This window comes from Microtus ochrogaster, linkage group LG7_11 (assembly GCF_000317375.1).
Source record: "Microtus ochrogaster isolate Prairie Vole_2 linkage group LG7_11, MicOch1.0, whole genome shotgun sequence".
Taxonomy (NCBI): domain Eukaryota; kingdom Metazoa; phylum Chordata; class Mammalia; order Rodentia; family Cricetidae; genus Microtus; species Microtus ochrogaster.
Genome location: NC_022032.1, coordinates 7,645,024 through 7,655,092, shown reverse-complemented (window position 1 = coordinate 7,655,092; position 10,069 = coordinate 7,645,024). Strand labels below are relative to the sequence as shown.

Sequence of the window (10,069 nt, the reverse complement as noted above, 5' to 3'; positions counted from 1 at the left end):
AAAAAAAAAAAAAAAGAATGGAGACAGAGGTAGCTAAACGCATACGCAAGGTGAGTTTCCTAATGGCAGGCTGTGGGATTGAGAGAAGGGGGCTGGCACAACTCACAAGGTCCTTAACAACAGAATTGAGGGCGAGATTACAGGATTGCTTGTGCAGATGGAAAGCAGACCTCTTAAGTTTCTGATCTGGGTACCTTCTCCCTTCTCCTGCAGCCCCGTGTATCAATGCCCAGCACCTGTAGCAAAAGTCTTCTTCAGAAGAAACAAGGAGGACTGAAGAGCTTCAGAAGGTCCTGAATTGTAACCATGCCAGTGTCCCTAAAGAGTAAAATGATCTTCTAACTTCTTGTATGGCACACCACTCTGCTAGGAATGGAGAGTGGTGGCAGGTAGCAGCCACAGACAGAAGATCCACACCACACAGAGAGGCAGAGACAGTACACACACACACTCTCACTAACTCACCTGCTCCTGTAGCCTGCTGTTTTCCCACACCCTGTGGCACACCATACACTCAAACGTATCAATGTAGTTGTCCTGGTTGATGTCTTGCACTCCCCACTTCCGTTCCCGGAGAGCTGTCAGAAGTCGCTGGTTAGAGATTTCACCCTTCAGTTTCCACTCTACATAGGCCTCATACGATCGGTCATCATAATCCAGCTGCCTAATGAAATCTGCCAGTTCTCTGGGGTGAGAAAATTCCGAAACAAGAATGGCACTTCTGTTACTTGGCAGCCAGTCTGCGATGGTGGGGGATCCATAATACACGGGCACGACCCCCAGCTTCAGCGGTCTCCAGAACTTCTCTGTGATGTAATCATCACAGACTGCATTCTCGAAAGCCAGGATGAACTTATACTGGGCGATGATTCTGTAGAAGCCATCGGCGTCCATGGAGGCTGGGTTTTTCAGCTGCTGAGGAAGCTCTTTGTTCCGTAAACACTCACCGTAGGAATCGACTTCGATGTAAGCCATCAGCTCCCGAACATAGCTGTCCCTGTCTGACGGTGGATCACAGTCGGACTGTACGTAAACCAGCGGAGCAAGCCTTTGTCTGAGGTTGTTTTTCGACTGCAAAGGAACTAGGTATCTGCGTGATGTCAGGACTTCCACATCCTCCAAGTACTGGGTGGTCAGCGGCAAGTGGGAATGCCTGCTGAAGGTGGCTGTGTGGTTGAACAAGGTGATGGCCGGCTCGTGGAAGAGCTTATAGTTGTTTTTGGGGGACTCTTCATGGAAAAGGGCCCAGTCATGATGGGCTTTCCGAGGCAGAGGTAAGCTGTCTATGTTAAAATCAGTACCTAGGAGGAGAAAATAAAATATGAATGAATATGTCCAAAGGAAGCATGAGACATCAGGGTACGAGCATACTCTAAAGGGATGTGATGCTATAAATAACAAGTGTATATGTCAGCGCTCCTCCAAAGCACCTAGAAGTCAACAGTTAAAGGATGTGCCAAAAATGAATAAGAAAAGAATTGCCAAACGTAAGGATTGTTGTTTTCATTCTTTAAAAAAGGCACAGGGAAGAGTGCCTGGCTAGATTTAAAAAGAGGCATTAGTCTACTGCCTTCTGCAAATGGCTCTTCATTCCAGAGGTGTCGTCTACAAGATAGCAAGGAAATAAAGACATCAAGACAGACAGTTCCTTAAAAAGAGAAAAGCAAGAAAGGGAAGTCAAAATGGAGAAAAGCGACTGGGCTGGCAGACTGATTAATCAAGCTAAGTGGGGAGGAATCGCGCGAGAGTAGCCTTAAGAAATAGGCAGGATGGATTTTTTTTTTAATCCAAAATGATTGATTTCAACAGAGTGCAGTTGATCAATCTTAGTCAAAACAGTAGACAGGAGGCTTTTAAAGACAAAAGCACTGATAATAGCCCTATGTTACAGACTGCTGCAGGGGTAGGCATGAATTAACAAGTACATCAAAAAATAAAGAGGCCTAACAGGCTTATAATTAGGAGTGATTCTGGCTTCCACGGGATTAATTGGAAAACCTCTGAAATACGATAATATGCAGATCGGCGTGATGGATGTGGTCAGCAGTCATTTCCTGACCATGGGGGTAGAGATCCATTCAGGGAGAACAAATTTCTATGACTAAGGAAGAAAAATGAAGACTTCATCACAATATGAAATGTCCGGATGCTCCTGACAAAGATGCTGTGAACACTGGCTTGAGGTTGTTACACATTAATGTACGGAAATAGCAAAACCAAAACACACAGACACACAGACACGCACACTAACATGCACACATGCACGCACGCCAGAAGAAGAAAACTCCATCTTCTGCCACCTACAGTGGGATCAAAATGTACCAGATAACTATGGCAGAATGAAACAGCCTCTGGTGGGCTCACAAAAATCAGTCACTTGATGTTAGTTCAAACGCTCCCAAGTGAATACAAACTCTTTGATACCAACAGTACGTCCATGAGAAATCAGGTAATCAAACAGTGCTTTAGTCCAAATTGGAGAGGATGAATGTGGCAACCTGGAACTGCTTACTCACAACCGACTGAGCTCACATGGTGGGCAGGGTGAGAGTCCCGTGAGTCATCCCGTACCTCCAAGCCAACAGTCCTCATTGACTACGTGAAATTCAACCACAACTTCACAGCTAGATAATATCCAAAGTGAAGGGACCTGCGCTGATAGCGGCTGCAGATATCTCAGACCTGACTGACTGGGAGGTAGGAGCATGATGGGGCATGTCTGAGAACAGGGAATAGAGAGGCTAGAGCGTCCCTGCAATGCCCAGAATCTGGGGGTCTGTTCCCATCAAGCGCAGGATCCCCTACATGCTGCAAAGTGACAGGGGAACTGAGACACAGCCAACTTTGCACTTTGTGACCATGTATACCAACGTTGCTCACCGATTCTTTCCTCTTCACTAGTTCTGCCACGTGTGATGCCAACTTAATCCAACAACACACTGTGCAGTGTCCCTGAGTTCCACGGAACATACGTTTTTCTCATTCATGACTCAAAACAAAGAAGGAAAATGGGCTTTAAACCTTTATAGGTGACACTAGATTACATCAGAGACTGCTCCTATGGATACTGGCTAACCCTGTCTTCTTAATACCAAACTCATCACCTTCTTGTTTTTCTGTATGTAATAATCTCCCCTCCTTGTTCATCTGTACGCAATAGCCCTGCCTCTCTGTTCAATTCTACATAAGAAAGACAATGAGCTTTTGGGCTGCTGTGGTTTCTTCAGCAGAGAGCCAAGACTACCCAATCGCAGCAAATCATGTGTCCATCTATGATTTTTTTTCCTTCATTCCCTCGTCACCTAGACAAAGACATCTCTGGAGCCTTGCTGTGTGCAGCAGAGCAGGGACACAGAACCCACAAAGCAGCATTCACAGGACACAGAGAGCCTGAGCTCTACCTCTGCCTGTCTACATCGGTGAAGCGCAGCAGGAAGGAAAAAGAGCTGCACCAAGACTTCTGTGGCCACTAGGAAGGGCCAGCCTTGTTGGATTGGTACCATGAATGGGACTGAAATCAGCCTGTTATTCATGACTCACGTGCTGTGCCTCTACACGAGCTGCTACAGAATGCCAGCATCAGATAGGACAGAAGATGATGAACATTCCACATATGCAGTCTATGGTAACAAAATCAAACAAAACCATGCCCTGCAGAATCTAAGCAAAACTATGCTTGTTTACTAAGAATCAATACACAGAGCTGGACATGGTGGCACATGCCAATAATGCTAGAATTCAGGAGACTGGGGGAAAAAGAATGAGTTCAAGGCTAGCCTGGACTACAGACAGAACAACACAGCATGACCCTGTCTCCAAAACCAAGAATTGAGAATTTACCTCAATGGCAGAACATGGTACCCAGCAGGCACAAGAATATAGGTTCAGTGCCCAGTAACCCACCCCCCAAAAAACCTAAATATGAAAGCGTGGAGTTCCCATTCTCTCTTCTTAATTCTGTTGAGTCTGCAGGGATAGGAAAATGCCCCTATTAGTGGGATAAGTCACTTTAACAGACAGAAAAGTTAAAGGGCCTAACTTACCAGAAATACTTTACATATAAAAAGCATTTCCCAGCACCAGGCAGTAGTGGTGCACACCTTTAATCCCAGCATTTCAGGAGGCAGAGGCAGGTGAGTCTTTGAGTATGAGGCCAGGCTGGTCTACAGACAGAGTTCCAGGACAGCAGGGCTACATAGAGAAACCCTGTCTCAAAGAAAACAAAAACAAACAAACATAAAAAAAGCATTTCTCAGTATCTTTCCTAAGAAAGATGATTTTTAAAATGTCACTTTATTCCCATAACACTCAGAAAGAGTAAAATCAAAGCCACCACAGACCTCAACTACCACTGGGGACATCATAGCCTACAACAGAGTCAGTGCTAGGCCATTCTAAAGGAAGTGGCTGGAAAACCAGGTAAATGATTTGACTTCAGCTCCAGGATAATGTCTATTACAGGAGTGGAGCCGAGCAAAGCAATGGAAATGAAAACATGGAGCTCCATAAAATTCTATCTATGTTTATATGATCACTTTGGCTGCCTCTTCCCCTTAACAACTTTGGATTCAAACTTTCATTTCTCTGGATTATTTTGTGTTTGCTGAATATTGATACATTTATTAGTTAATTTAAGCAGCTGCTGATGAACAGAACTCACACACTAAAATGCACTGTAAAGGGAATTGCAGTTTGGGATAAATTTGATGCTGGCAAATCGTGCCAGACTGCTGTCGACAGAGACCGATTTGCAATAGCAGTAAGAGGAGTGGCACGTTTTACGGGATGTGTCTATGCGCCTTCCTCCTTCTCAGGGCACATGGGTATCTTTCACCATCCCTGCACAAACTGGGAAGACAGACGGCAACTTGGATTATTGACCCCACTGCAATCACAAAGGTTGGCTCACTCATCTAGAACTAAAAAGGCAGATGAGGAGCAGGAGTCAAACTGGCCAATGTCAGGAAACCAGAATAATGACTGTGGTGCTGATTCCAGAGAGCGAAGAGTATAAATGAAGGACTATGGGCATCCTCAAGTGCTCCCACAAAAATACAACCTTAAACCTTAGTACCTCTAGTCAATACAGTTTGCTTCGAAAGAAGGCACGGCTTAACCTAGAAGAGAGACATGATTCCCAAAGCGTCTTCCAAACTTTACAACAAAATATTCCCATTGTGAAGCCCCGAACAGCCTATGAAAACCCAGTCTACCAAAAATACTCAACAAGGAGAATTAAAACTTTCTGAGGAAAGCAGTGTAGAACAAAGGGAAGCCTGGTGTGTTGCTCAGTGAGTACATGTACTGGTGCTTTTAAAACCTTTTCTGTGAATTTTCTTGACTTACCCACACAACTCCAGGGTTCTAAGCAGTAACTAACATTATGAAATAATATTAGGAAGAGGATCTTGTCATGTGAAACTAAATTCTGAACAAACAAAATAGCCACAAGCACCTCTACAGACATCCTTTCTCTCTACCAGTTGAGAAGGGGCTCTGACAGGGCCCTTGGCTCAGAGAGTCCTCCAACCAACTGCTGGGCCCATATTCCTCCTGCTCCTCCCACTAACTCTCTCCAAGGGTCCCTCTGCCTGCCTCTTAACCACGTCACCATCACGCAGCCTCCCTCTCTCAATTACACACACTCATCAAGCACGCCTATTCCGCCCCAGACACGGACATTCCTAAAGCTCCTTATGGAGTCTGTGCTGAGGGCCAGTCAATAACTTTGCAATCTCCTTCGTAATAGGTGCAGGGCCTAAGGCAAAAGAAAGATCGACTCCCATACACCATGTACCTAAGTATTTTAAAGGCTAGAGATCAATCTAACAGGCAATTCAGTGTTCTCTCCTTTTGCAAACATAACTTTAGGATTACTAATGTGCACACATATGCACTGTGTAAAGCAGTAAATGATATATATTTAAAACAAAGTTTTTTTTTTAAAGTATAGTAGTACATGCCCTTAATCCTAGCATACTGAAGGCTGAGGCAGGAAAAGCGAAAGTTCAAGGTCAGCCTAGGCTACATAGCAAGTGAAAATAGCTTGGGCTACACATAATGAGACCAGCCTTTAAAAAAAAAAATTAAAAAGTGAGGCATCCCTGTTATCCGAGCATTCCAGAGAGCAAAGCAGAAGGACCACAAGCTCAAATTAGCCTGGGCTTCATAGGGAGAGCCTGTCTCAAAAAAATAAATCAAAGATGATGATTCTCTTTAGAGGCTTGTTGGCATGAAGTGAGGAAAACAGGAGATTGTTCTGGTCAGTATCATTAGATGTGACAGAATCCAGAGCCACCTAGGAGACACACCTCTAGTTATGTCTATGAGGGAGTCTCTAGGCTGGGTTGACAGGGATGGGATGATTGTGGGCAGCACAGTCTCATGGACTGGAGTCTGATATGGGGAAGCTGAGTACCGAGATTCACCTCTCTGCCCTGACTGTGGATTCAGTGTGACCAGCAGTCTCCAGTTCCTGCCACTGACTTCACCGCCACAGCAGTAGCCTTGAGCTGGGAGCCAAATTGCTCCTGTCAGAGTTTCTGTTCTAGCAATGAGGAAAGCAACTAACACACTGACTCCCCTTTCATTCACTTGGGGCTACCACAGTTGAAGAACCCCTCTTCTCTTCCTCCCACTGTCCAGACGACCCCAGAAGTCCCTCATCCTGTTGCTTCTGTGATTTCTCCCAAGCTTCTCTTTCACAGACAACCTCTGCCCTACATCCCTGCCAGTACCAATGGATTGAGGTCTTCAAAGCAAAGAGTAGAAACAGAAAGGTGGGGTTCATACTTAGAATGCTCAGCTCCTCAAAGGTGCGAGAAAGACTTCTCCTGCCGCTGGACCTGACCCACTCCATAAAAGAGCAATCTATGAATATGCCTATGGATATCTCAATCTACAGTGCCAGGTTTCATGGCACCAAAGTCTCCCTCCTCAACCAAACTCTAGTCAAACTCCCCGGAGAGCCTTTCACAACTAGATCCTATCCTCAGCCTGCGGAGTCTAGGTATTTCAAAGGATCCCGCCATATCAAGTGGACAAGAATCTCCTACCTGGCTACCCTAATTTCCTACACTTGATGTCTAAGGTCACTACCTGCCTTTAGTAAGAGCCCCCTCTTGATCTACTCTCTGCAATTTTCTTTCCTCTATCCTACCTTACTGGTTGATTATTAACCTCAGCTATCTCTCCTATGTTCATAGTTGAACAGAGGTTCATAGCAAAGTATCTATCCCCTGCTGTAGTAAAGTAAATAAAATGTCTTTCTGTTTTTAACAAGTATTTAGTGCAGAACTTTTATGACCCATAATTTGCTATCACCCTTTGGCTAACCACCAAGCCCTACGTACACCCTAGCAGTACAGCCTGCCCTGGAGACGTCAAACCAGGAGGCACGCCAGCGCAGGTTCTGGGAGGGGACTTGACGTGATGCCTCTGGGGCAGAGAATTCTCTAGTACTGTTTCTTGAATGTGATGCTGTGCCAATACTCTGTATTACATGAGACTTCATCCTGCAAACCTGCTCTCTCAGAATCCCTGAGCAACTTCCCTGCAATTAGGTCTAACCAAAGGGAGCATGGGGGAGGGGGGGGAGAGTAAGAAGGGGCCTCCCTCAGTGCAGCCTCAAGAGGAGCAGCCAAGGCTGTCACTTTGCAAGAAGCTGCTGCCCGTGAGCTTCAGCAGCACACAGTGGTTTGCTATAACTGCTCTTTTCCGTATCTTCCTCCTCCTGTTGCTCTATCAGTCGGGGCTTCAAGCGCTGTGCAACCGGCCCTCTGCTGAAGGCCTGCTGTTCGTCATACCTAGATTGACTTCCACTTTCTTCTGTCAACAACTTATCCATCAATTTTCTCTTGTTCTTCTGCTCCCCTCGCTTTTCTGAAAATACTGGTTTTCTGTTTGTTGTTTGTTTGTTTCGCTCACATGTGTAACACCTTGTCAGCACCACTGGGCTTCTATTTCCCTGCCCAAGGGAAATGTCTACTTTCCCTGCCCAAGATTAACTTTCTAGTTTATTTCCCTTAGAACATCTGATAAAATATGAAAACATAAAAATGCATGCTTCCTTTTTATATAAAAATAAAAAAGAAATGTTTTTAAGAAAGAACCATCAAATTACTTAAAACCAAACCAAAAAAGCCCACTTTTTTTTTATCCCTGTACTCCTTCATAATTCTCCTCTGGGATGCGAGTTAAATCGTACAGGACACTAAGATCCACGCAGCAACAGATTTTTAAAAATGCAAAGGGAAACTGCATCAGAGTAGATTCAGAAGGACGGCTCAGCAGGTGAAGGTGCTTGCTCCAAGCTTGAGGACCTAAGTTCGATCCCTAGTCCTCCCTGGTGCAAAACAAGAACTGGCCCCATGAATTGTCATCTAATTCATGTGTTTGCCATGGCATGAGCATGACCTCCTTCCCTTGCACACAAGCATGCACGCGTGCATACACACACACACACACACACACACACACGCGCGCGCATCAAACAGGAAATAAATGTAAAAGAAAAATTAAAGCCATGTTAACATCCTTCCATGAAACACATCCTTGTTACTCATATATGCAGTCAACATGCATGGAGACGGCGATACTGAGAGTGGTAGAACCGTCCCTAAAGAGCACAGATTTGCTACATCCTGCTAATTGAACATTACACTAAAACTCGGGAACTTCAAAGAGGAACAAAATGAGCCTCAGGGGATCTTATGATGATGATGTAAATGTTAAGCTATTAGCTGAAATTCAAACTAGAGTAGGGTACATACACGTAGAGTAGGGTACATACACGCCGTCACTGCCGAAGAAAGAAAAGAATAATTATGTCTGACTAGTCCAAGAGAATGGTGCTGAACTACTGACAAGTACACAGAAGACCTAGTAATCAAAAAATTAGACTAAATTACTAGCTCAAGACAAACAAGCAAAGCCACCGTTGTAGTCTCTGGTTTAGCTATGAATATAATCTGCATGATGATGATGATGATGATGATGATAATGATCTACCAAGCGTGGTGATTAGCCGTTTAGGAGGAGAAATACAGGAAGACTGAGCATGAGCGCTATCAGGAATGAGTAAATGAATGAGCGCTCGCTCATCCAGCAAGGCAAGGAGTCAGCGGATGATGCTTAATACTGAAAATCACGAGAGGGTGCTAGACTGTCACGCGCACTTATTTCAGAAACATGAAAACCTAGAAAGGGGAAATTGTTTTATAATGAGAAGAGCTTTTTGCATAAATTGAAACCGTGTACAGCTGCGAACCTGGCATTATCCATGTAAACAGAGGGAGTATTTCTGCTGTGGTGCACACAAGTCTTTCAACTGTCACACGGCATTACGCCACTGTGTGTAATGCAGTCATGTCCATATGCTCCCAAGACCTCCAGCTTATGAGGACAGGTCCATAGTATGAAAGCAATCAAGAAAACACTCTTAGGCCCACTGAGTCCTAAGGCAATCGAAAGAGCAGTTATCTTCAACCACAAACAAAATTTCAGGGGCAGTATGTGTGTCCGTCACAGACTAAAGGTATACTTTACTTAAGTCAAAACCTAATGCTGAATCAGTCTACAATCTAGTCAAGGCAGCAATGGCACATTTTTTCAAAGCAAGTCTATCCAGCAGGTACAAATGGAAAGTACCAAGTCATTTTTCCCCGCTCTTAACGTTATCTAGAAGCTAAGACTTACAAAAATGAATTCATTCTCCAAACCTGTGGTTTAACTCCATTTAATCATGCTAGAGTCTCTCTCTATATTGAAGGGAGAGGCAATAGAGAATAAAGCACTGTCCTCCCACATCCATCACTTCTAGACAATATCTATATAGTATCTCCAGCCAGCTTTTAATGGCATGCCTTCATCATTTAGGCAACAGACTCGATCAAGGATCCGAGGTCCACATTAAGAATCTCTAGTAATAGGATCGGGGCCTGGGCGGTTTGGATGCTCAACTCACTAAACCTGGACGGAGGTGGGCGGTCCTTGGACTTCCCACAGGTCAGGGAACCCTGATGGCTCTTCAAGCTGATGAGGGAGAGGGACTTAATCAGGGGAGGGGGAG

The 10,069-nt window shown here is 44.7% G+C and overlaps 1 protein-coding gene across 1 annotated transcript in view; it reads right to left on the bottom strand.

Annotated features, from left to right (window-relative positions):
- Window positions 1–10,069, bottom strand: part of Fut10 (fucosyltransferase 10) — a 66,282-nt gene that overhangs the window by 17,358 nt on the left and 38,855 nt on the right. The window contains exon 4 of the mRNA XM_005362498.3: window positions 466–1,301. Coding sequence (XP_005362555.1) covers window positions 466–1,301 — 836 coding nt within the window. The remainder of the gene's footprint in view (window positions 1–465; window positions 1,302–10,069) is intronic.